The sequence below is a fragment of the Cucurbita pepo genome, chromosome LG06 (genome assembly GCF_002806865.2).
Source record: "Cucurbita pepo subsp. pepo cultivar mu-cu-16 chromosome LG06, ASM280686v2, whole genome shotgun sequence".
Taxonomy (NCBI): Eukaryota; Viridiplantae; Streptophyta; class Magnoliopsida; order Cucurbitales; family Cucurbitaceae; genus Cucurbita; species Cucurbita pepo.
Genome location: NC_036643.1, coordinates 2,406,498 through 2,432,468, shown reverse-complemented (window position 1 = coordinate 2,432,468; position 25,971 = coordinate 2,406,498). Strand labels below are relative to the sequence as shown.

General features: G+C 36.7%; 6 protein-coding genes across 10 annotated transcripts in view; 2 read left to right on the top strand and 4 right to left on the bottom strand.

Annotated features, from left to right (window-relative positions):
• Positions 1–464: 464 nt before the first annotated feature.
• Positions 465–2,798, top strand: LOC111797037 (protein WHAT'S THIS FACTOR 1 homolog). Its single transcript, XM_023679904.1, has 2 exons — positions 465–1,773; positions 2,711–2,798. The coding sequence occupies exon 1, from the start codon at positions 532–534 to the stop codon at positions 1,759–1,761; it is 1,230 nt and encodes a 409-aa protein (XP_023535672.1). The 5' UTR covers positions 465–531; the 3' UTR covers positions 1,762–1,773; positions 2,711–2,798.
• Positions 2,591–3,507, bottom strand: LOC111797040 (leucine-rich repeat-containing protein 46-like). Its single transcript, XM_023679910.1, has one exon. The coding sequence runs from the start codon at positions 3,328–3,330 to the stop codon at positions 2,770–2,772; it is 561 nt and encodes a 186-aa protein (XP_023535678.1). The 5' UTR covers positions 3,331–3,507; the 3' UTR covers positions 2,591–2,769.
• A 454-nt stretch (positions 3,508–3,961) lies between these two features.
• LOC111797039 (probable protein phosphatase 2C 10) lies at positions 3,962–9,537 on the bottom strand. 4 transcript variants are annotated; one of them, XM_023679907.1, is made up of 6 exons: positions 9,413–9,537; positions 9,254–9,330; positions 4,853–5,083; positions 4,505–4,781; positions 4,264–4,418; positions 3,962–4,186 (listed from the first exon to the last, which is right to left on the bottom strand). In XM_023679907.1, exons 2-6 carry the CDS (start codon positions 9,290–9,292, stop codon positions 4,049–4,051), a joined length of 840 nt encoding a protein of 279 aa, XP_023535675.1. In that variant the 5' UTR covers positions 9,293–9,330; positions 9,413–9,537; the 3' UTR covers positions 3,962–4,048. The 4 variants fall into 4 exon arrangements, with proteins under 4 accessions (XP_023535675.1, XP_023535676.1, XP_023535673.1 ...); XM_023679908.1 differs by having other exon boundaries at positions 9,419–9,537; XM_023679905.1 differs by lacking the exons at positions 3,962–4,186; positions 4,264–4,418; positions 4,505–4,781; positions 4,853–5,083 and adding exons at positions 6,324–7,253; positions 7,331–7,485; positions 7,572–7,848; positions 7,920–8,150 and having other exon boundaries at positions 9,413–9,534.
• A 1,554-nt stretch (positions 9,538–11,091) lies between these two features.
• Positions 11,092–14,866, bottom strand: LOC111797061 (cryptochrome-1-like). Its single transcript, XM_023679944.1, has 4 exons — positions 14,432–14,866; positions 13,778–13,996; positions 12,531–13,240; positions 11,092–12,240 (listed from the first exon to the last, which is right to left on the bottom strand). The coding sequence occupies exons 1-4, from the start codon at positions 14,742–14,744 to the stop codon at positions 11,434–11,436; spliced, it is 2,049 nt and encodes a 682-aa protein (XP_023535712.1). The 5' UTR covers positions 14,745–14,866; the 3' UTR covers positions 11,092–11,433.
• A 4,981-nt stretch (positions 14,867–19,847) lies between these two features.
• Positions 19,848–25,035, top strand: LOC111796879 (aspartate aminotransferase, cytoplasmic). The gene is made up of 12 exons (XM_023679676.1): positions 19,848–20,152; positions 20,811–20,882; positions 21,040–21,101; positions 21,180–21,263; positions 21,384–21,483; positions 21,578–21,698; positions 21,959–22,122; positions 22,232–22,369; positions 22,789–22,910; positions 23,074–23,168; positions 24,091–24,211; positions 24,765–25,035. Exons 1-12 carry the CDS (start codon positions 19,934–19,936, stop codon positions 24,847–24,849), a joined length of 1,383 nt encoding a protein of 460 aa, XP_023535444.1. The 5' UTR covers positions 19,848–19,933; the 3' UTR covers positions 24,850–25,035.
• The window catches only part of LOC111796878 (transcription factor MYB3R-1-like), an 8,041-nt gene continuing 7,024 nt past the window's right edge, over positions 24,955–25,971 (bottom strand). For both annotated transcript variants that reach the window (XM_023679674.1, XM_023679675.1), the window contains exon 12: positions 24,955–25,262. In XM_023679674.1, the coding sequence (XP_023535442.1) occupies positions 25,170–25,262 (93 nt within the window). In that variant the 3' untranslated portion in view covers positions 24,955–25,169. The remainder of the gene's footprint in view (positions 25,263–25,971) is intronic.

Here is a 25,971-nt window from a genome sequence, read left to right as displayed (position 1 = left end):
AGGCTCGACTCCTTTGGAGTCTTAGTCATTTTTTACTGCCTTCGAGGAGGCTTGACTCCTTCTCTTTTGGAGTCATTTATTCGACATTTGAGGATTTACTAACCTATTGGTACGACTTGATACTATGTTAGACGAACACGACTCTTCACAATGGTATGATATTGTCCACTTTGAGCATAAGCTCTCTTACTCTGAGCGGAGTAAAATTTAGAAATATTTTTACTAATTTACCAAAATTTATGTTATTTTAAAATATACCTTTTATTAAGATTTTATTTTTAAGTTGTTAAATGCACAATTTTTTGTAACTTAATATTAAAAATAAATGTTGGAGTCTAATAAATTTGTACTAATTTAAGTGGATTTTACAACTTCTTACTCTATTTTATTTATTTATGAAGATTTATGTCATAATTTTTAAAATAATTTAAATAAATATAATTATTAATACAACTTAAATTCTAGGAGTATAAATTAAATTTGTGAAGAAAAAAATGAAATACTTAGCTCCAGATTTCCAGTGTTTCCAGCATGTCCAGTTTAATCAGCAAGAGCAACCAAATCAAAATTCTGATGGCTTGGCGCCTTCTCGTCACCAACCTAAAATCCCCTGAAACCCTAACCCTAACGAACACCCTCCGCCATTCCTCTGCTTCCTTCCTCAACCAGAAACTCCCATTTTCCACCTCCTTCCTCGTCACCAAGCTCCCCAAGAAGTTCAGGAAGAAACGCAAGAAGCAAGAAAGCCCTAGAACCAAGCTCGTTCAATCCGAACCTAATCGCATTTCTTACTTCGAGCGCATCGTTGAAACAGATTCCTTCTTCAGATTCCTTTTTAAATCGAAGGATTTCCTTTCGAAGCAGCCGGAGCATGTTCTTCGCCTCGACGATGCCGGTAAGCTCTATCGCGAACTCGGTTTCCCGAGAGGACGCAAAGTCGCTCGATCTATTGAGCGTCATCCGCTCATTTTCGAACCCTACCGTCACGTGGATGGGAAAATGTGGTTTGGATTTACCGAGTTTATGGAGAGGTTGATCGAGGAAGAGAAGGGGATTATGGACTCGATGGAGATGGATAGGGTTAGAACTGTGAGGAAGTTGTTGATGATGTCGGCGAATAAGCGGATTCCATTGTCGAAAATCTATCACTGCAGATCGGTGTTTGGGATTCCAGAGGATTTTAGAGATCGAGTGGGGAAATATCCGGATTTCTTCAGAGTTGTGGTGGAAGATGATGGGAAGAGGGTGCTGGAATTGGTCAATTGGGATCCTCTGTTGGCTGTTAGTGATCTCGAGAGAGAGTTCGTGATGAACGAGGATAAGGCGAAACGGGCGTTCAAGTTTCCTGTGAAACATGGGAAGGATTTGGATTTGGATGAGGATGATACGAGGAAGCTGAATTTGTTGAATACACTTCCATTGGTTTCGCCATATTCGGACGGATCGAAGCTGGAACTTTGGACATTGGAGGCAGAGAAGTACAGGGTTGGCGTGGTACATGAGTTCTTGAGCTTGACATTGGAGAAGAAGGCTTCTATTCATCATATTGTGGAGTTTAAGGAGGAGTTCAGCTTGACTAAGCATACTTATCAGATGCTTCGTAAGCAACCCAGAACCTTTTATCTGGCTGGGACGGAAATGAATTGGGTTGTTTTCTTGAAGGATGCATACAATGAAAATGGCGACTTGATTGAGAAGGATCCTCAAGTTGTTTTCAATGAGAAGCTGCGTAGATATGCTCAAATGAAGAAAATGGAATGATTCCTATCAAAGGTGAGTGATATTGGTTTAGAAATGAACTGTTTTTGTTCTTAGCCAAAAAAATATCTGTCACTCCAATGAGGTAAATATAGATCTTCTTTGGCATACACTATTTGTTAGGCTGAATCTCTGTTTGTTTAGTTTGATTTAAAGTGGGATTAGTAACATAGTCAAGGATAGAATTGATAGAATTGTTAAGTCCACTGCAGTAGATATTGTCCTCTTTGGGATTTCCACACCCTTTTAAAGAATGCTTCATTCCTCACCCCCTTTTAAAGAAGTTTCCACACCATTTTAAAGAATGCTTCATTTCTCTCTCCAACCGACATGAGATCTCACAATCCACCCCCTTCGTGGCTCAGTGTCCTTGCTGGCACACCGCTCGGTGTTTGGCCTTGATACTATTTGTAACAATTTGTAACAGCCCAAGTTAGGGAGAGGTTTCCAAAGAATGCTTCATTCCTCTCTCCATCCGATGTGAGATCTCACAATCCACCCCCTTCGTGGCCCAGTATCCTCGCTGGCACACCGCTCGGTGTCGGCCTTGAATTTGTAACAATTTGTAACAACCCAAGTTAGGGAGAGGTTTTCACACAGTTTCCACACCCTTACAAAGAATGCTTCATTCCTCTCTCCAACCGATATGGGATCTCACAATCCACCCCCTTCGTGGCCCAGTGTCCTCGTTGGCACACTGCTCGGTGTCTGGCCTTGATACTATTTGTAACAATTTGTTACAGCCCAAGTCTACCCCTAGCACATGCGTTTTAAAACTTTGGGAAGAAGCTTGGAAGGGATAGCCCAGAGAAAACATATCTGACATATCTTGTGCAAAACCAAATGGGAAAGTCATAGATTATGACATTAAGAAATGCAATCTCAATTCACTAAGGTTAAAGAGAACATTTTAACCACATGACTAACGCAGTTCTATGGACGGGAAAAACAGGGCAGCAAATGTGATAAAGCTGAAGAAATTGGGAAACAAAACAGAACAGAAAACACATCCTAACGAGATGATGATGATGGAAGGGCTGATGAATCCATCCCCAGAGAAGAATGGCGTAAGGTTGGCGCTTTTGATCTGTGCCTGCCTTTGTGTGCAACACTTGCACTACTCCTGTGCCCACTGATGGAAGATGACGATGGTGCTATATGGCTCGTTTTCCTTGATGTTCTTCTATGAGAACACCAACTACCGTTCCCTAGTGCAGCTTTGGCAACGCTGTCAGTTGCGACTTCTCGAGCTCTCTGTGCTTTGATGGGCTGCTTGTTTAGATAAACAAGACTTGGAAGAAGGCCAACAACTGCCTTGCGTAGCTGGTCGTCGCTCACATTACTTTGAATTGGATTCCCCAACAGATTAAGAGCTTGAAGAGAGTTGTAGTTGGCAACAAGTTGGGCCAGAGATTTGTTTGTTGAAATCTTGTTGAAGCTTAGGTCGAGAACCGTGAGCTTCAAGAGTCGATGCAGTCCATCAACATCACTAATCTTGTTGCCAGCAAGATAGAGTTCCTTCATAATCGCACAGTTTGACAACCCTGGTGTACATTTCAACAAATTGCACATTCAGAATCATCAGAAATTGATAAGTTTTAGACCTTTCGATACGTTTTTCAAACAGTACCATGTCCAATGTGAGATATACGATTGTAACTCAGATTGAGTATCCGAAGTCGTGCTAATTCTTTGAGTCCTTCAATGGCACTGATCTTGTTCCTGGACAAGTTAAGAGTATGCAATCCCTTGGGCAGTGATCCAGGGTTAATGTGATCTGGCAACCAACCATGTAAGTGGCAAGAATAGTGCTATGCCAAACATTTGGAGATATAAGAAGGAATTACCTATGAGATTTCCAGACAAGTTGACAGATCTAAGACCGGATAGGTGCGAGATTGTGGGTATGGCTTTTAAGCCAATGCCAGAGATGTGAGCCACGGTTGAGGAAGAATTGAGCGACCCAATGATGCTATTGGCATACAAAATCTCTTCTGTCAGATTGGGTTCTCCACGTCGGGGTGTGTGAGTTGCAGTTCGCTCTGGAGTTCGCGGGAAGAAAGTATCTGAATCATTGTCATCCCCGACCACGTCAATTGAAAGACAGGGTTCTAGTTGAAGATCCTTCACCCACTCATCCACTCTTCTTAGGGAAGAAGATGATTCTGCTGAAAATGCAACCCACTGGTTTTGTGGACAGATACAGTAAACCCGAAACATGTATATTTACTTTGTTGGCCTAAAACATAAATTTCATCTTATTTGGGGTATATACTGAATGTCGTCTTTACTATCTAAATCTAACGACAATGCACGATATGTCGTCTTTACTCTCGTTCAGCAAAGCCTCTGTTATTAACTGCTTTGCAGCCTTCATCGGGTCCTTGATTCTTCGTGCGATATCGACCGCTTCTTGATTCGACATGACCTGTTTCAATCCACATTCATAAGAACACAAATGAATGATTTCTAGAAGTGTTTAGGAATGAAAGGTGATGATAACACCTTCCAAAGACCATCGCTAGCGAGAATTAATACGTCCGTGTTGGCGTCTATGTTAATATCACGTATGTCGGGATCCGATCGTAGGTGAGATTTGAGACTCTTGTCTCCAAATGCTCGCGAAACCGCTAGCTGACCGTTCACTCGAGGTACGTCTCCTGTTTTTATAGTAAAACAAAACATAAACTCAAACTCAAACTGATATGAACCAAGCCATTAGTACTATATGTTCTATATAAGTTACCTGGCATGTTAGAAACGAAGCCACCTTTATTCTCGATGATACTGCGTTCAGCATTCGGCTCGTGATCAATGGTCATTTGTATAGCTTCACCGCCTCTCGAAAGAACAGCGCGTGAATCTCCGACGTTGGCCACCCATAGTCGTTGACCGTTAATCAGAATAGCAGTAACAGCGGTTGATCCGCCACGACCCAAGTCAGAGCTGTGAGATAGAATCGCCTGGTCCGTTTTCTCGTAGGCTTTCAAGATGGAGCTGTTCGGGTCGACCCAAAAGTCCTCCTGTAATGAAAAGAAAAGGCACATGAATGGACACTCAAATAGGGCAGGGTGGGGTAGAAGTTGGTTGTCACCTCTTTGAGGATATTAGAAAAGAGATGCTTTTGTAAGTAAGCAGGCACAGTTTGTTGAACATGGCCATCGTAGATAGCAAACAGCCCCAATTCATGTTCTTGAATTTGAACGAACTTAGCAACATGGTAATCTTCCATGGGATGGTTAGCTTTCCCTTTCACCAGGCAGAATCCATACTTGATTACTCCTTCATGGCTTCTTCCTTTACCGTAGTTCGACGCCGACCGAACCTACACCACCAGATTAATAATCTTTCTGTGAGATCCCACGTCGATTGGAGAAGAGAACATCTATAAGGGTGTGGATACCTCTCTCCCTAGTAGACACGTTTTAAAAACCGTGAGGGAAAACCCAGAAAAGAAAGTTCAAAGAGAACAATATCTGCTAGCGGTGGGTTTAGGTTATTACACCTTCCGAGTATTCCATTCAAAATATCACTCATTTTGGGGCAGCATCGGCTAGAAGAAAACGAACATAACCAATTCCCTCTATACGTAGAACACTAAAGCTATGCACTACGACTTGACCCTACTGAGATTTTGTGAGATCCTACATTGGTTGGGAGGAGAACGAAACATTTTTCATAAGGGTGTGGATACCTCTCTCCCTAGTAGACGCGTTTTAAAAACCGTGAGAGAAAACCCAGAAAATAAAGCTCAAAGAGAACAATATCTGCTAGCGGTGGGCTTAGGTTATTATACCTTCCGAGTATCCCATTCAAAATATCACACATTTTGGGGCAGCATCGGCTAGAAGACAAAGAACATAATCAATTCCCTCTATACATAGAACACTAATGCAATGCACTATGCCTTTATCCTATAGAGATTTTGTGAGATCCTACGTTGGTTGGGAGGAGAACGAATCATTTTTCATAAGGGCGTGAAAACCTCTCCTCAACGGACACATTTTAAAAACTTTGAGAAAGTTCAAAGAGGACAATATATACTAGCAGTGGGCTTAGACCGTTACAAATGGTATCAGAGCCAAACACTGGGCGATGTGCCAGTGAGGAAGCTGAACCTCGAAAGGAGTGAACACGAGGGAGTGTGCCAGCAAAGACGCTAGTCCTCGAATGAGGTAGATTAAGGGATCCCACATCAATTGGAGAAAGGAACGAGTGCCAACGAGAATGCTAGCCTTGAAAGGGGTGGAGTGTGGGATCCCACGTTGGTCGGGAGGATAACGAAACATTCTGTAAACCTCTTTCTAACAGACCAAATAGAACAATATCTGCTAACAGTGAGCTTGAACGGTGCTAGAATCGTAAGAATTTCCAGAATCGAGTACAAACATCTCTTTTCTTATTCGCCAAAGGTCACCTCCTCGCGCACACCACCATATATAAGTTCGAAAACTTCCAAATATTTGGTTCATTTATTTTAAAACTCTTGTCTTTTGTGATATTTGAGTAAATAGGGGATCCATGAATCAGATGAACCCAAGCTATTGGGCCCGGCCCAGAAGATATATAAAGAAGAGATATTGAGTCTTTATTTCCCAACGGAGCCCAGCCCAACTCAGTTGCTGAAGAATCCAGATTCAATGGCTCATAAAGAAGCATCATAGGATGAAATAAATCGATGTGGGACCGACGCAGTTCATATAACACGAACAACCAAATAGACCATCAAAAAACAAAAACGAAAACGAATTCCCAAATCCAGAAGATTCATACACAAAAATGGAATAAAAATGAAGGATTTCAAGGGCAATGTACCCAAGCAAGGGGAACCAGAGATGTGATAGCACAAAATCTGGACAAAAGAAAACCCCCAAAACTCAGAGAATCAATGTACGCCTCCAGAACAAAGCCACCAAGAATACGATCAAAAGATCTCACCACTTGAAGCTGAAAGGAGAGGCCAATTTAATCAACAATGAAATCAAACCCTAATGCCAGAAACCCCCAAAAGCCAAGAAGCTGTAAAATTGGAATCGTATGCCTTTGAATTAAAGCTTACGATGAATATATATAGCGCCTGAAACCCTAGACGACCGTTTCTGCGGGGGTAATTTGGTAATTTTCTCAATACGGCAATAATATGTGGGCTTTGGGCTTGGGCTTGGGCTTGGACTTTGGGCTCTGGGCTTTGGGCTTTGGGCTGGGCTTGGGCTCATTAATATAATAAAAATTGAAATTAAACATAATCAGCCTAATCTAATTTACAGATACAGTAAACCCGAAACATGTATATTTACTTTGTTGGCCTAAAACATAAATTTCATCTTATTTGGGGTATATACTGAATGTCGTCTTTACTATCTAAATCTAACGACAATGCACGATATGTCGTCTTTACTCTCGTTCAGCAAAGCCTCTGTTATTAACTGCTTTGCAGCCTTCATCGGGTCCTTGATTCTTCGTGCGATATCGACCGCTTCTTGATTCGACATGACCTGTTTCAATCCACATTCATAAGAACACAAATGAATGATTTCTAGAAGTGTTTAGGAATGAAAGGTGATGATAACACCTTCCAAAGACCATCGCTAGCGAGAATTAATACGTCCGTGTTGGCGTCTATGTTAATATCACGTATGTCGGGATCCGATCGTAGGTGAGATTTGAGACTCTTGTCTCCAAATGCTCGCGAAACCGCTAGCTGACCGTTCACTCGAGGTACGTCTCCTGTTTTTATAGGAAAACAAAACATAAACTCAAACTCAAACTGATATGAACCAAGCCATTAGTACTATATGTTCTATATAAGTTACCTGGCATGTTAGAAACGAAGCCACCTTTATTCTCGATGATACTGCGTTCAGCATTCGGCTCGTGATCAATGGTCATTTGTATAGCTTCACCGCCTCTCGAAAGAACAGCGCGTGAATCTCCGACGTTGGCCACCCATAGTCGTTGACCGTTAATCAGAATAGCAGTAACAGCGGTTGATCCGCCACGACCCAAGTCAGAGCTGTGAGATAGAATCGCCTGGTCCGTTTTCTCGTAGGCTTTCGAGATGGAGCTGTTCGGGTCGACCCAAAAGTCCTCCTGTAATGAAAAGAAAAGGCACATGAATGGATACTCAGATAGGGCAGGGTGGGGTAGAAGTTGGTTGTCACCTCTTTGAGGATATTAGAAAAGAGATGCTTTTGTAAGTAAGCAGGCACAGTTTGTTGAACATGGCCATCGTAGATAGCAAACAGCCCCAGTTCATGTTCTTGAATTTGAACGAACTTAGCAACATGGTAATCTTCCATGGGATGGTTAGCTTTCCCTTTCACCAGGCAGAATCCATACTTGATTACTCCTTCATGGCTTCTTCCTTTACCGTAGTTCGATGCCGACCGAACCTACACCACCAAATTAATAATCTTTCTGTGAGATCTCACGTCGGTTGGAGAAGAGAACATCTATAAGGGTGTGGATAGCTCTCTCCCTAGTAGACGCGTTTTAAAAACCGTGAGAGAAAACCTAGAAAAGAAAGCCCAAAGAGAACAATATCTGCTAGCAGTGGGTTTAGGTTATTACACCTTACGAGTACTCATTTTGGGGCAGCATTGGCTAGAAGACAACGAACATAACCAATTCCCTCTATACGTAGAACACTAAAGCTATGCACTACGACTTGACCCTTCTGAGATTTTGTGAGATCCTACATCGGTTGGGAGGAGAACGAAACATTTTTCATAAGGGTGTGGATACCTCTCTCCCTAGTAGACGCGTTTTAAAAACCGTGAGGAAAAACCCAGAAAATAAAGCTCAAAGAGAACAATATCTGCTAGCGGTGGGTTTAGGTTATTACACCTTCCGAGTATCCCGTTCAAAATATCACTCATTTTGGGGCAGCATCGGCTAGAAGACAACGAACATAATCAATTCCCTCTATACATAGAACACTAAAGCTATGCATTATGCCTTGATCCTACAGAGATTTTGTGAGATCCTACGTCGGTTGGGAGGAGAACGAATCATTTTTCATAAGGGCGTGAAAACCTCTCCTCAACAGACACATTTTAAAAACTTTGAGAAAGTTCAAAGAGGACAATATATACTAGCAGTGGGCTTAGACCGTTATAAATGGTATCAGAGCCAAACACTGGGCGATGTGCCAGTGAGGAGGCTGAACCTCGAAAGGGGTGAACACGAGGCAGTGTGCCAGCAAGGACGCTAGTCCTCGAATGAGGTAGATTAAGGGATCCCACATCAATTGGAGAAAGGAACGAGTGTCAACGAGAATTAACGAAACATTCTGTAAACCTCTCTCTAACTGATCAAATAGAACAATATCTGCTAGCGGTGAGCTGGAACGGTGCTAGAATCGTAAGAATTTCCAGAATCGAGTACAAAATTTATCAGTGGATTTGGTAAATTCATGGCACAGAAGGAATCAACACAGCTGGAATTGAAGAACGGTGAAACACAAAAGGTAAGAGAGGCTGTTCTTAGTTCTTACCCGAGAGTATGAAGCATTAAAACAGCACAGCTTATCCATCAGCTGAATCCGAATCAAACCCTCTCCAAATTCACCAACTGCACCATCAAATTCCCAACTCAACCATGGTTAATAATCCAAAAGAAAAACGAAACAAAACCCCAAAACAATGGCTCGAACCTGTACCGGGGGAAAACTGGGCTGCGCTTTTGCACCTCCTTCCGTGCGACGTCGCTTCACCTTCTTGTTCTTCTTGGAGTTCTTGATTTCAGAGGGAGAGAGAAAAGGGAAGCGAACATATAAATTTTTATCACAATTTAAAATAATTAAGATTTAATAAAAAAAAATAAAAAATAAAAACCTTTTATAGGTTCATTCACTTTGAGTCTGAATTCTAAAAAGAAAATAAAAAAAAGGAAAATTGCCCACAAAATGGGACTTTGACTTTCTTCTCTGTTGACTTTCTTGTTTTTTTACTGTTGACTTTGTGTGTGTTTTTTTTTTAATTTTTCACTTTTTTTTTTTTAATTATGTTACAATCCTACGTGGGATGGAAAATTCAATCATATTTTTAAAATAAAAATATGGGAATATTTTTAACAATAAATTGAGAAAAAAAAACATGCAATAACTCCACATGTCTCAGTAAATGACATGATTTTGACACGTGTAGGTACGGGTCACCGACCACTCTTGCTTTCTAATTTTTTTAATTTAATTTTAATTTAATTTCCTCAAAATAAATTAATAAATCAGGTATTAATTATATAACTGTAATTGGTTATATATATATATATATATATATATATATATATATTTAATTGAACATATTTAATAAAATAAAATAAAATATTGGAAATAAGAACAATTAATAAATGAACTAATTGAAACAATTGAGCAAATAATGAAAGGGCGTGAGAAAGGGATAATTGACCAAATGGTCGGTTGAGCGAGTCAAGCTTGAGCCACAATATTTTGGTTGATTCAAAAATCTGAAAATTAAAGTCATTTCATATCTATTATGTCGGTCAATTTTCATGACCTTACCACCAAAACTCTAATATGGTCGGTCGGTCAATTTCTTATTACAACATTCTCGACTACAGAATTCAATTTGAGGGGTCAAAAAGCTACTTTATCTTTTTAATCTCTTCAGGTGGCTTCTATGAGAAAGGCAGTGTAAAAGAGGCTCGAGGACTTATTATGGAAGGTGGCAAGGGCTAAGGGTAAATCGAAAGATGTTTTCTGGTCCCCTTATGGAGGCTCGATGACTTGTTAAAAATAGAAGAAGAATCTGACTCCTTCATACAAGTCCCACTTATCTCGGGGGATACAGTTCAATTCGTAGAGCTCAACTCCTACGATAAGATCGTTGCAATTATGAGTTTGTTGCAATTATGAGTTGAATGTGAAGTTGGTAGAAATTAAACAAAGCAAGAAAATTAAAATAAAATAAAATATCCATAATTGCTTCAAAGTAGCTCAAAAGTTATGATTTTTGAGGTAATTTAAGCGTTGACTTTCTTTGGTGGTCCCAAAATGGAATCCAATGAGCACATTGTGGAGTTCATTGGATGCGCTTCTTTTCAAAGGTTTTTTTTTTTCTAATTAAAAAAAATTGCAAAACAGCTCAACAAAATTGATTGATAAAATTAATAATTTAAAATTTTGGATTAATTTATATTTTAAAGAAATTATTTTAAAATTTAATTTGTGCGAAAATAAAGCATTTTATAATTATATATAATTATCTAATAAACATAATCCTTAAATAATTATGTAATAAACACTTAAAATGGTAGTCTGCATTTACCTTAGCTTCTTTTCCAAGAGAGAAAAGAGTTATAGGCATCTGATCTGAAAAGGCAAGCAAGATAGAGAAATATTTCCATAGCTTAAGAATAAGCTTACAAGAATCCGGGCTAGTCGCAAACCTGAGTTTATTCAAAGACGACGATGACGACGACTACGACGACAATCACTATTTCAATTCTCTACGCTCGTGTTACAGCTACACAAATTACAATCTTCACTATACAGCATAGCAAGACATATGATACAACCGTGATACGGGAAGAGCGGGAGGGAGACGATCATCGGCAGATGAACTGCTTCTATCAGTTAGTCGGTATCGTACCAAGCTACCGACTACTCATCGTGGGATTTGGCCATTGGAGAAATGACTAATGATTCACAAGTTGTTACCCAGTCTGAGATAGTCGCCTCCAGTTAATTATTTGATGACTCTGTTGATGCCCTTGCAAGAACGAAGAGCTTGTTCCGATGCCATTTTCGTCGACCACAAACTGCTCGGTGTAACTCGAACTCGGTGGAGACCAAACAGGCACCACACCTCCGTCTCTCTCTCGTCTCACATCGCTACTGGAATAGGACTCTGCAGTAGAATCTTCAGCAGCAGTTCGTAGGCCGATACCTGGGGTATAGGGAAGTCGAGTCTGCGTTGGATCGGTTGGCCGAACTCTTGGGTTCACTACATTTCTGGTTGGCTCTTGGTTTAAATTTGCATTTATAGGTACTTCTCCTCTACCATCTTCTGCTGTACTTTGAATGTTCAAAGAAGGTTCATCTCCTAATCTCACCGAACTCGTCATGCTTGGGACCATCTGATCCTCGTAGCACCGAATTGTATGAGCGTTCATCCTTGCAGGCTCAACGTCCTCCTCCTCCATTGTTATTTCTTGAGGAAATGCAATTGGGATCGACTCGGAAGAGTCCCCAAGTCCCTCTTCAGTTCCATTCTCGATCGCAGCCCTTGAAGCTGCTTCTTGTTGCCACATCTCCGACAGCGCTTCTTCCAACCTCGCTTTAGCTGCATCCAGTCCTACGATGGGAAGAGGGTAGTTCGATCCAAGCTCGATCCCAGCAGCTTGGAGTACGTACTCCGGTGCATTCCATGGATGATGAATCCATTCAGTGGGCAATCTAGAAAGTTCAGGAAGCCATCTCCGGACGTATTCTCCATACGGGTCGCATTTATAACCCTCAAGCTGCAAAAAACCAACTACCAGTTCAGACAGTTACATCCAGAAACACATGTAATCTAAGAGAAAAAGTTGTCGTTTTGGCATGTACTCCTTCCCTTGAGCTCGGAGATACAATTCTCCATACTCCGACCCGTCGTACTCAATACAATAAGACCATTTTTAAAAATTTTCATGTCTAGAACCCTCAATAAGAAACCTTTTCGAACAAGCACGAAGTTGAAAGATATTAGATTTTAGATAAATTCAGAGGACAACCGTGTTTATTTGAGGAAGAACTCGAAAAGTGTGTGCACCTGTGGGTTGTCGATACGATCAAATTCACGACTATCAGGAAGAGTGCCAGATATGTATTGCCAACCAAGAGCATCACTCTCGAGGTCGGCATCCAAGAGAGTATCCCAGAAATACTTCATTCCCCATCTCCAAGGAAGCTGCAGAACCTTGACAAAGAAACTCGAAACTACGACTCGGATCCGATCGTGCAGCCACCCCGTAGCCCACAATTCCCTCATACCAGCATCCACTAATGGATAACCAGTCCTTCCTTGCCTCCATGCTTTAAAATAGCCTTCATCCACAACCCAAGGGAAGAATTTAAGATGCCCAAGAAGAGGCCTTTCATGACTGTACGGATGGTTGAAACTCATGTATCTGGAATACTCTCTGAGCCCTATAGACTTGAGAAACAAGTTGACACTCTCTTCGCCAGCCTCGTTCCCTTCGTTCGCCCATAAAACCTGCTTCATTCGAACGAGATGAAACACTTTTCTCACGCTTACCTCTCCGAAATGCAAGTGAGGAGACAGAAATGAGGTGGTTGCACTATCCGCCTTCCTTCGATTCTTTGAGTACTCGATTAATGGTCCATTGATGAACGTGGTCAAAGCCTTGTCCGCGTTGCTCCATCCAGGAGACCATGCTCGGGCAAGAAGCGCGTTGCTTCCCTTCTCCGATTCGTCTTCGAATACCAATGTGTCACATGGGCACCTCCTAGATGCATCACCTGAAGGAGCAAACACAATATTTAGAGTGAAGCTTTAAGATCGACGACGTTATCTGATCGGTAACTCTTAACAATAGACAATATTTAGACCGATGATGTTCTCGAAATCTATACTATGCTTACGCACCAACGTAATAATAAGCCAGAACGAGCCACCTAAAATATGTAACAAACGAAACTACTTTCTTATTAATCGAGCCATAGGCTGTAATGACACAACAAAGAGCGTAAAGTTACATTGGGGAAAGGTAATCGTCTCGATTTTCCACCGACAACGTGGAACCAACTATGCAACTTTGTGGTACACAAAACACATTTGATATATTACAGCATAGAATGAAATAATCAATTTTCTGTAACTCTTCAAACCTCACACCATAGACTGAAATCAATAGAGCGTTTTCTCTTACGAACAAACGTCACGAAGAACAAACAAACACGACAACTAGAGAGTTACCGATCAATCGTATATTCGATAAGAAAAGAAAAATTGAAGTAAACACAAAACTTGTTGAACTAAATGATAGAAAAGGCAACCTGAAATTATTCTCTTAGGTGGGAGAAGTGGTGCCTCTGGATCACAAGGCATGCTGAGACATCTCTCCCAAAAACCAGCAAAGGTGGTAAATGGATTGCCATTGGCATCCTTAACGTCCCACGGTTCATACAGTAAATCGGCATTGTACGACCTTACGCCGATGCCTTGAGCAGATAACACCTCCTTCGCTCGATGATCCCGAACGAGCGATAAAGGATCTGACAAACAAATTTGCTTTCATAAGATATGTATTTCCAAATCATTATCAAGGCATCAAAGGAAACTCCATAAGATGCCAATTCTACATGGAAATTATTCGCATCACAACCATTTAAGGACCTTCCCTCTTTCCAATTCTATGAAATTCTCGAACGATTACAATTTATACCAATAATAAGCAGATTTCGCCCACTAATTAATAGCAATTTACAAGCAGATGAACAAAAATGAAACGGACGAACACAGCCAAGAACAATCATACACTGAGCAGAAACTTCATAATTCCAGAACACAGAGAAATCAATTCCAGAAAAGGCTGATAGAAACAATCTCTTTCCGAACACAATAATCTTAAATAAACAAACAAACAAGAAGACGAGAGAAATTAAAGAACCGATTCAAATAAGGATTTGAAATTGAAGCGAAGAACAGACCGTATAAGTGATTGAAGAAGAGCTGAGAAGCACCAGTGGCTTTAAAGACGTCGAGCAAAGCAGAAATGGTGTTGGTGGATCTCTTAGTGACAAGAAAAGTACCGAGACTTCTAAGAGAGGAATCGAGAAGAGCCAAGCTCTGTTTGAGCCACCATCGCGAGACTCTGCCGGGATAGTAGTGACCTTCTTCCTCCGGTGCCCAGATGAAGACGGCAACGACGGCGCCGGACCTGACGGCGGCGGTAAGAGCAGGGTTATCTTCAACCCTGAGATCTCTTCTGAACCAAACTATGCTGCAACCGCCACCTGACATCTCACAGAATAAAAGCACGGAACCAACACTCCAGAAAACACGTACCGCCCTTTTTCTGTCACTCACCAATGAACCATATCCATCCTCCGCCTCTCTCTCCTCCTCTGAGACTCTCACCCTTCTTTCTTTTTTTAATTATTTATTTACCTTATTTTTCCCCCTGCCTTTTTCGCACGTGCGAAAGGGATTAACATACAAATCATATTTGAATCGATGTCTGGTCATACTTCTCAATATAACACTATATTTTATAAATTAAAAATATAAAAAATTAATATATTTTTAAATTTGGATATCATAGTTTTTAATTAATATAAAATTTTGAAGTATAAATATTAAATGAAACTATACCATATGAATAATATTATCGATTAAATGTAATAAACATTTAAAATAAATAAAATAGAAATAGAAATTCAATAAAAAAAAATTATAATTGAATATAAGCTCAACTCAACCTCAGACTTTGATCAACCCAACCCAACCCCATAGGTTGGGTGATAAGCTTAGCTGTTAAAAGTCAATTTAATTCTTCATTTTTTGAGTCCGTCTGAATGAGAATATATTAAAATAAATTTAATTTTTTTATTAGCTAAACTATACATATTACAACAGATAAATATTTTTAAAAATAAAATATAAAATTACGAATATTCATATTTAATATGATTTAATTATTTTTTTTATATATGTATTTAAAAGGGTGAGGGAATTGTGTAGGGTGGGGTTGAATGAAATGAATCTAAAATATTTGAAAATATTTGTATGAAAATAAATAGAGAGAAAAAAAAAAGGCTATGAAAAGGAAAGAGAGAGAAATGGAAGGAAGTGGACTGATTGATAGAGTAGGGACTATATACAGCAAATTGATGCCCAAATTCTAGCCATAGACTTTTCTTTTTTTTTTTTTTCTTTTTTTTTCAGATTTTTATTTGTATTTCCTCTTATCCTCATAGCAAAAATAAAATAAAATAAAATAAAAATAAAAATCCCGCCTACTAGTTTCGAGTCATGGATAGATCATTATTCAAACCTTAAACTTTAATAGAATTAATACCGCTTAACTATGTTGAAAATTATTTTTTTTTTGTTTATTTTAAAGGGTAGAAATGTAAATTTAATAAATCAATTTTGATATAATTAGTCAACTAATAAATGATAATTTTGATTATAAAAAAATAATAAATATTAGTTAGATAGTTTTATAAATATTTTGAATTACCAAGAGCATAACCTTATCATAATTAAAATTAAGAGTTTAATTTTGTTAATTTATAAATGAGTTAAATGCATACATTTTTTTATTCCCTATTAAAATCATAACAAGCTTCTAATTAAATTAATTTTTTTTTTCTCATTTTAAGAGTTTAATTATTGATTTTTTATTTCCATTATAGGAATTTGCATACTAAAAAACATAAATGTAATATGTGCATTTTATAAATTTTTTTACTCAACTTATTTACTACACTTTATTTAATTCTTAAAATTCATTGAAATTAAATTAAATGGGTTTAAAAGATTAAATTTGTACCAATTAATTTATCAATATAAATATTTAAAAAACTCATACCAATTCCTTAAATTAGTCGATGTGGACTTTCTTCCAACACCTCATTTTTTTACTATGCCTTCGAGGAGACTCTACTTCTTTATCTTTTGGAGTCTTTTGTTCGACATTTAAGGGTTTTATTGACATGGCTAAGTTTAGAGCATAACTCCGATACCATGTTAGATGATACTGTACAAGTTCTCATGACTTTGTTTTGGGTTTCCTAGCAAAACTATAATAAATAAAAAATTCAAAAATTAAGAATTTTAAAGCGTATAGAAACATTTTTTAAATTCAAACATACATTAAATATAAAATTAAAATAAAAAAAATTTAATTATTAGGCACATTTTAAAATTAATTAATCAATTAAAAGGTGCTCGTAAGATTCCACACACAAACACACAAAATCCACTGTCTATAAAGAAGTACCGTCGATACTAGGTTAGTAGTACCCCAAATGTTGTCGACTCCTTTCCCGTTGAACACTTTCAAAAGGAATCTGTGATAGAAAATAAGGATTTAAAAAATAAAAAATAAAAAAAAAAACTAAACATTTGGTGGGGATGAACATGAACCCAAGTGAAAAAGTCCTCTCCCACTCTCTTCGTCGAACACAGAAAATCGTCCGATAAACAATTAATAATAATAAAAGCGTTTAATTTTCTATTTTTATTAATTTTTTAAATATTTGAATGTATAATTCTCGATTATTTTTTAAGAATATTAGTAGAAATTAGATAATAAAAAACAAATAATATGATTTAAAATAAATAATAGTGTGCTTGAGCCTTTGCCTGAATCCAAAAGCCATTTTTGGGAGACAAAATTTGATTGGTGTGACTCCATAACAACGCTGTTGTTAAGTGCGTGAAATAAAGTCATATCTATAAAGGGGCACGACATGTCGTCCAGATAATAAGCACTGAATCTCCTCTGGCTCGTTTGGAAGCCGACGTCCCACGTGTCCGTCCATATGCCTTCTCGCATTCTTGCCTTCTCCAACACATCCTTCCCGCCAATGTTTCAATGGCTTAATCATCCATTAGTGAATAATTATAGTGTTTTTATTTTTATTTTTTAACGTAATAATTTAATCCTAATAATATTTTAAGCGGTAAAAATTAATGACCAAATTGTTGAATATTGAACTTTGGTACTCATTTATTTTGTTTGAAATCATAAATTGTTACATAATTTTATTTATGTTAAATTATAAATTTAGTATATTGTTTGTATTTATTTAAATTTTCAAATTATAATTTAATTCATATGTTTTATTTATATATATAAATATAATGAATTTACTAAAAACACGAAATTAAAAATTTTAAATTTTATTAGACATAAAATTCAATTAAAATAGTAACACAATATTTACCATTGAAAATATTATTACTCAAAGAAACAATACAGATATAAGAATTGAAAATATTATTACTCAAGTAAACAATACAGATTTAAGAATGAGAAAATAGAATTGAAATCGTTCGATCTTTATTGTTATTCACAGCATTTAGATATGATACAAGCTACTGTCTAATACCTACAAATAATAAAAATATAACTTGAGAATAAAATAAAATATATAGTAATCAAATTTTAAAATAAAAATATTAACCAATTAATAATATCTAAAGATATATTCTATTATTAATATATTATTCTCCAAATATTAACTGATTACGAATATCTTGACTAATTCAAACTAACAATAAGTTACACTAAATTTTGACATAATATTTTTTTTCTTTCTTTCCTACTCTTCCCTCTACTCGCCCGACCAAGCGCACCCGATTGTCCTAGAGCTGCTTGCCATTGCAACTATTGTTCTCGTGACGGAGAAGAAGCTATAGGGTTCACCTACCACCGGCAAAGGTGTCAAACGTGAGCCATGACTTCTTTCTTCTCTTCACACTATCAAAATTTCGATTAGAATTTTCTCGTTGAAATTTAAATTTTTGAGACTAAACTAACACAGATTCGATAGAAATTATAAGAATTTATATGATGGTTGAAAATTGTGTAGAACCAAAGAGAATGTGGATAGAATTGTGAAAGTGATGGATTGGTTACAAAGATAAACGTAGGGTTTCTCATTCTTTCTCTGTGCAATTATGTTTCTTCTTGGCGTAGAGGAAAAGCTGTTATTTTTTAATATATATATTAGAATTAAAATTTAAAAGTACTGAAAATATACAAATAATTTAAAAACTATATATTATAATATATTAGGCTCATACTTCCAAATTTAGAAAAATTAATTAATTTTAAAAAAATGATTGCGAGACTATTAAAATATAACATAACATATTATAAACTTAAAGTTTATTTTAATAATTAAAAAAAGTCAACATAAAAGCTCCATTGACATATAATTATATGAGCACATTATATTTTAAAAATAAGCTATAATTAAAAATGTCAATTCTTAATACCAACAAAGTATAAAAAAATAAAATATTTAATATATAAAAATATGAACAGAATAATTCGTAGGACAGAGACAAAAACAACCATTCCGTGCCATCGCAGGCGTCCGTGCTTGAGCCACGTGGGAGTGCTCGAGAAACGTGCCAAGGGAAATTAGTCCTAATCCATTTCGTGCACCTGAATGCCACGTGCGAAACATGGGTTGCAATGACCTCTGTCTCCCTCGGTATGCGTGCCAACAAAACATTGCCGCTTGCCACGTGTCACATCGTTTACTTCTCCATTGTATATATGTTAAAAAAAATTAATTAATAACAATAACTTGGTATTTTCTTTAAAATAGCCCTAAAAAAATATAAAAAATAAAAATTTCGTTCATTTTAAATATAAATAGTCAATATTTTATTTTATTTTATTTTTTCTATTGAATCTTCAAAGTTTCACAAATACTCTTAGTTTAAAAACGTCTACTGTTAATACTAAATTTAAAAAATGTTCGTGAACTTTACGAAGTAACATTAAAGCGTTTATAAATAATTTACCAGGTTTCATTAGACAGTTTTTATCCATATATTTATGGTAATATTTTTTTAAAAATAAATATAAAAAGGTAAATTAAAATTTTATAGGTACTTTTAAATTTAGTATTAATGGTAAAAGTATTTTTAAATTTGTTGAGGGTATTAACCAACTTGTTGTAATGTATTTTTGAAACGAAGTGTATCTAAAACTAATAATATTTTTTATTTTTTATTTTTAATTTGAATATTATTGAAACTTTTCGAAATTTATGAGCTACTTATTAATTTAGTATTTTAAAAATAAAATTTCCCAATATATTTGTATGGTATCATATATATATATATATATATGTATATTCGGAAAATAAAATAAAAAGTATTAAAAAAGAGTTGTTACACGCGTGGTTGGAGGGATAGGCTGATAAATTTGGTTTATTTTTTATTATTTATTTTTTTTAAAAAAATTTAATTACATTTATTTTCTTTTTATAGTAATAATCAGAAATGTATATCGGTGGGACGGTTCTGGAATGAAAGCCTCGTCTTCGACTACGTATAAAAGGGAAAGTCGAACTGTGAAAAATAAAACAGCGCCAAAGTAGAGAAAAGAAAAAAAAAGAGGGAAAAAGAGTAAATCAAGGAAGAAAAAGGAAAAAGTAAAAAGGGAATTGAGAGCACGCGAGATGCGCCCCTTGTTTGACGTTCAACACACTGCTATTTCCGGTAGTTCGACTTCAAATAGTGATCCAACCGATCGAAGAATTAACGCTCTCGTTAGGCATCTGGTTCAATCGTCTTCATCCGCCATGGCTGATTCACTCTCTGCTTCTGCTACTTCCTCGTTGCAAAGTGATTCGGTTTTCGCTCATGTTGTTCGTGCTCCTGAAGATCCTATTCTCGGAGTAATCTCTCTCTCTCTCTCTCTCTCTCTCTGTATCGCTATGTCTTTTGATCAATCGTTTTAGGCTTTTCTTTCCTTGATTTGCCTATTAATCTGCTTTAGAGTTGCATTGTTTTGTTTGCTTGCCGACAAGTTCAGAGGATTTCGTTTTCGTTTTTTTTTCCTTCTGTTCTCGTGTTGTTAGTTTTTAATTTTTGCGTCTGATTCTAACTTGTCTGTTTCTATTTTACCGTATATTATGGAAATGAACTCTGTCGAGCTTTTGGATCCTCGTGATCGGGACTTTTTTGTTGGCTGGTTGTGGATCGTGATCGTGGCTATGTGTTTTCCTAATTTTTCTAGTTGACGGTTGTTTCCGATGTCATTTTGTAGTGTTTTGGAAATTGTTCCGCTTATCAGCTGTTTATTATGGCTTTAGAAACGCTGAAGGATCATTTTAGGGAATAGAATGACTATCGGACAAAAAACTGCTTGCCTTTTTTATTTATTGCATATTTACACATTTGCGTCTATCTGATGTTTTGATGACTGTCGGACAAAAAGCTTCTCGCCTATGTTTATTCGTTGCATATTTACGAATTTTGCGTCTATCTATCCGATGTTTTGGAGGAAATTTTACTAATATATATCAATTATTGTGTTGAACTTGGAATTGATAGGTGACTGTTGCTTTCAACAAAGATCCAAGCCCGAACAAGTTGAATCTGGGCGTCGGTGCTTATAGGACAGAGGTACGTATCTGTTGCTTTAAATCGCGATGTTGTTAATCTATTTTGGTGTTAAAAATAGTCGGAGCTTGATTATACTATCTTATCGCTGTTAAGATGTCTAAGCGGTTCGTTTGTCTATTTAGAAATTTTCTAATCTTGTGGTATTTCGATCTGATAGGAAGGAAAACCACTTGTCTTGAACGTTGTCAGAAAAGCAGAGCATCAGCTTGTTAATGATAGGTAATTTTCTTGATCATTCTCTTAATAATCTTACTTAATGTAGATATATGTTGAGGTTCTATTCTTAATTATCTGCAGTTCACGAGTTAAGGAGTATCTTCCGATTGTTGGATTGGCAGAGTTTAATAAACAGAGCGCTAAGCTTATTTTTGGCGCCGACAGGTAAGCTATACCAAATTTTATTTGCTAGTTGTTGCCTTTATATTTGGTTGCTTATGCTCAGATCCGCATCCTTCGTTCAATAGTTTTCTTTTAGATGATCTAATTCTAACTTTTATATAGCCCTGCTATTCTCGAGAACCGTGTCACAACTGTTCAATGCTTGTCTGGTACTGGATCATTGAGGGTCGGTGGTGAATTTTTGGCAAGACATTATCACGAGGTGTGGAATGTTTAGGTGTCCATTATCGTACTTATTAGGCTTTACTTGTACATGGTAATAGCTCTCTCATGATTCCTTTTTTCTTGTTTTCCAGCGGCTCATATACATTCCCCTGCCAACATGGGGAAACCATCCCAAAGTTTTTACTCTGGCTGGTCTGTCAGTAAAAACTTATCGATATTATGATCCCTCTACACGAGGGTTGGATTTTCAAGGTTCGAACTCGTACTCTATTTTAACTGTTTAATGTATCTTTTTTGGTTCTACCTCCATAATGAGTTCCAATGTGTTTTATCTGTAATGGAAGTTGTGCCGCAATTAAATTATTCTGAACTTGTATAGTCTTCTACACTGCAGTGCCCCTGGCATTCTATGTAGGAGTGATTTAAGATGATTTGTTACGGAAACTTATGATGTTGTGTATGTTAGTACCTTATTATTGCGTACCATTGGGTTGGACAATTTAATGTCACAGGCCTCTTGGAAGATCTTGGTTCCGCTCCATCTGGAGCCATAGTACTGCTTCATGCATGTGCTCATAACCCAACTGGTGTCGATCCAACCCTTGAACAATGGGATCAGATCAGGAAGTTGATGAGATCGAAACAGCTTTTACCTTTCTTTGACAGTGCTTACCAGGTAGAGAGGTCTACACATAGTAAAAAATGAGAAATGACTTGCATGTCAGGAACTTAATAAGACAATCTTGCTGTTTAAGTTTCTGATATTTTTGCCTTTTATGATCCAGGGTTTTGCCAGTGGAAGTCTGGATGCGGATGCACAACCTGTACGCTTATTTGTTGCCGATGGAGGTGAATGTTTTGTAGCCCAGAGTTACGCGAAGAATTTGGGTCTCTACGGTGAACGTGTTGGCGCTTTAAGCATTGTAAGATTTTTGGAAGAATATTCTTACTAGTGATTCATTGGGATGTCATATAACAGCATACCTTAACTGATTGAATCATTGATTAATTGAGTCTGTGGGATTATCATCTTTTTTGTTAACATAGTACTAAGGAAAAGTTTGACTTAGCATTTCTAAGAGAAAATGAAATGAAAAGGTTATCCTTCCCTTCAACTCGGATACATATATAATAACCCTTGTAGCATCGCCTTTGTATTATTATTAACAAAAAAAAGATGTTAACAAATTGGTAAGGATACAATTTAGAATGGTATTATTACTATTGATGAACATTTTTTTTCTTTAAAAAAATATTTTTAGCATGAAGATGGATGGGATGGGGTCTGAGCTGGTATTTCAGCTCTACTGCCTTGATCTTACGCTTTGTAACTGTCGCACAGGTCTGCAAGAATGCTGATGTTGCGAGCAGGGTAGAGAGCCAGCTGAAACTAGTGATAAGGCCCATGTACTCAAACCCACCCATTCATGGGGCATCCATTGTCGCTACAATCCTGAAGGACAGGTAATAATTAAAACTTCTCATATGCCCGTAACAGAGATTGGGAAGGTGAACATACATATATGCAAGATGCTCACCTAGACTTTCTTTCCAATCCTGAGAACCCGTATGGAACCGGTTTAACTGTTCATGCATAATGAAATTATTTTCTTTGTTTCAACGTTAGGGATTTGTTCAATGAATGGACTATTGAGTTGAAGGCCATGGCAGACCGTATTATTAGCATGCGCCAGCAACTTTTTGACGCCTTGAGTGCTCGAGGTTAGTGTTCTTGTTCTTATTATTCATTCTCCCGATATCACTGCTGATGTTTACGTGGTTCTTTTAGTATTCTCGTTCTGAGTGCTTAGTAGCCTCTTTGCTATCAGTTTTGTTCAAAGGCTAAGGTGAATGATAAGAGTATTCTAATTTGAGTTCTAACCCAAAATCTAACTTAATCATGTCATGTCGAATGTAGTTTTCGAAGTCAAATAAATTAATATACTCCAAAATAAAATTCATCGTAAAAGTTTCAGTTAAGAACTAGAACAATAGTGATGAATTGCAGCTCATCCAAAATCTAAGGTTGTTTATTTGAACCTTCATATTGATCGAGGCTAATAATCTCGACCTCTTAAGTTTAGTTTATTTGAACCCTCGTCTTTAACTAAACTGTAGTCGCATCCAAAATTGATGGTTGTTTTTTTGAACCTTCATATTGATCGAGGCTAATAATCTCGACCTCTTAACGGTAGTTCATTTATATCCTCGTCTTTAACTAAATTGTTGATGGAGTGGGGTAGATTTTTTTTTATTGTTCCTTCACCATGCTTAATTTGAATAAAAAATAGGTGCTTGATTTAGTTTTACCTTTGATCCATTTTATCTATCATGATTCATTTAGTACATGTCATATCTAGGAAGCTCGTTTTAGACTCCTTAGAAAATTGGCTACGATGGGTGAATGATTAAGGGGGGCACCTGGGGGCGCCGGCCTTGTGTATTGATGTGACAGCGATGGTTTTTTCTCGTCAATCTGTTGTGGTTGTAGTGAGAAAACAGGGATTGTTCATTTGGAGAATTTAAAATATTGTAGAAGATACAATATGATCAATCAAGATTATTTATCTTATTTAAACATATGTGAAATAATTAGAGAAGGGTTTGTTGTGTGGGAGTGTTATTCACCGTCCATGTGTGGCAGGTACACCTGGTGAGTGGAGTCACATCATCAAACAGATTGGAATGTTTACATTCACTGGATTGAACTCGGAACAAGTTAGCTTCATGACCAAAGAATATCACATTTACATGACCTCTGATGGGTAAGGAACCATCTTATCTTTGCTTTAATATCCCTTTATTTTCCCCCAAATGCCCAATCATTCACCTATGCTATCACTGGAATTTAGTTTCTGTAGTGTTTTCGTTTTTTTTTTAAGAGAAAAAAAAATAATGTTCAAAATTTTCATTTTAAAAAAAGAGAAACATAGATGCCATTAGTAATCATTTATGTTTTTCTCAAATTTTGAATTGGTAAAGATAAAAAGATCGCAATTCTTTTAACCCAATAAATGAATTTTGAGATGTCTATTAGTCTTATCAGTTTTTTTAGCTTTCTAAAATTCTCTGATTTACTAAAGGCTGAATTGGAAGTTTAAAATATAAAATTTAATATCACACCTAATAGTGTAATTAATTTATAAATATTTTTATTACCATAAATTTATTAAACCTTATTAGAATATTTATCAAACATGAAATTGATTTTTTCGCGCTATATTTTCTTGCTATTTCACAAGTAAAACATAACCAGCACAGAAAAATTGAAGTGAAAAAATAAAGAACAAAACATTTATACATCTGTCATATGTGCAGGAGAATCAGCATGGCAGGTTTGAGCTCGAGGACCGTCCCACACCTTGCCGATGCAATCCACGCAGCCGTGACCCGTGTCGTCTAAATTTTGTACGCAACACTCATTTTATACTTTTCACATTTGCTCAGTTCTTACCCTTAAAAAATAAAAATTGTTACTTCCCTCATCGGAAGAGAGACGCTTTTTAACTCAGGTTTGTAATATTTTGAGCTATCAGGGCTCATGTGCCTTAATAAGGCTTCTCAATATAGTTGATGCTATCAGTTCAGACGGGTAATCTAGAATTACAAGTAAAGCACATTTTTTTTTTCTCTCTAACAAAGAGAGGTAAATAGTATTTTCCTTTAGACACTGATGGAAAAAGAAAAATAGAAGGAAAAAATGCCGAGTTGGGGTGTTGGTAGCTACCTGGAGGTCGCAGCTGTAGTTTTCACACACTCTGTCTCTGCTTTCCCCGGAGAGCCGCATTCGCTGAAGTCGAGCACCCGACACTCTGCCTGAAAAATGAAATCATACAAGCTTACAGTAATCTCATTTTTCGTAGGCCGAGCTAACCGACGAACCAACCAAAAACAAGTCTGCCTTCAAAGTGACCTACTTTTCTAACAAAAATCTGCCTTCAAAATGATTAAACCTGCTCTATCAACTCTGTTAGAGATAATTATTTAGTTTATGTTCTGTAAAATTATACTAACAAATGTTTTTAGTACCTATTTAAAAAAAATAATTTCAAGAACCAAGCAGAATTTTTGAAAACCAACCAAAGTTGCTGTTAAAATATTTATTTCGCTTTTGACATTTGGCTCGAATTCACTATTGTGTTTTTGAAGAATGCAAATTTTCGAGAATCGAGTAATATTTTAAAACATGATCCACCAAAAATTTGCTAAGATGCTTGATTCTCATTTTGAACATAAGTAAAAGCTTGTTAAGATGTAATGTACAAGTCGATTGACACACTTGTAGATCTTTCACATGCTATAAAAAATCCAGATTTCAAATCATTAATTTTGCTTCCTTTAATTTTTAAGATCCAGAAAATGGTTAAAATAGTTAAATTGCAAATTAGAGGTAGACAATGATTTAAAAAGTTATGAGGTTTATCAAAAATATTAATCTTTGGTCATTTATGTAATTTGCTTTTAGTCTGCCTTGAATTTTAAGAAATGTAAAAAAAAAAAAAAAAAAAAAAAAAAAAAAAAAAAA

Bases quoted from the DNA above. Each gene is read 5' to 3' on its own strand.
- LOC111797037 (XM_023679904.1), top strand. From the start codon at position 532: ATGTCCAGTTTAATCAGCAAGAGCAACCAAATCAAAATTCTGATGGCT.
- LOC111797040 (XM_023679910.1), bottom strand. From the start codon at position 3,330: ATGTGCAATTTGTTGAAATGTACACCAGGGTTGTCAAACTGTGCGATT.
- LOC111797039 (XM_023679907.1), bottom strand. From the start codon at position 9,292: ATGGATAAGCTGTGCTGTTTTAATGCTTCATACTCTCGG. The intron at 4,782-4,852 runs GTGACAACCAAC...TTTTCATTACAG, and splicing joins TTTCTAATATCCTCAAAGAG to GAGGACTTTTGGGTCGACCC. The intron at 4,419-4,504 runs GTAACTTATATA...CTATAAAAACAG, and splicing joins CTTCGTTTCTAACATGCCAG to GAGACGTACCTCGAGTGAAC.
- LOC111797061 (XM_023679944.1), bottom strand. From the start codon at position 14,744: ATGTCAGGTGGCGGTTGCAGCATAGTTTGGTTCAGAAGAGATCTCAGG. The intron at 13,997-14,431 runs GTCTGTTCTTCG...TTTGTTTGTCAG, and splicing joins CTTCTTCAATCACTTATACG to ATCCTTTATCGCTCGTTCGG. The intron at 13,241-13,777 runs GTTGCCTTTTCT...TTGCTCCTTCAG, and splicing joins ACCTAAGAGAATAATTTCAG to GTGATGCATCTAGGAGGTGC.
- LOC111796879 (XM_023679676.1), top strand. From the start codon at position 19,934: ATGCGCCCCTTGTTTGACGTTCAACACACTGCTATTTCCGGTAGTTCG. The intron at 21,102-21,179 runs GTAATTTTCTTG...AATTATCTGCAG, and splicing joins CATCAGCTTGTTAATGATAG to TTCACGAGTTAAGGAGTATC. The intron at 22,370-22,788 runs GTAAGATTTTTG...ACTGTCGCACAG, and splicing joins GTGTTGGCGCTTTAAGCATT to GTCTGCAAGAATGCTGATGT.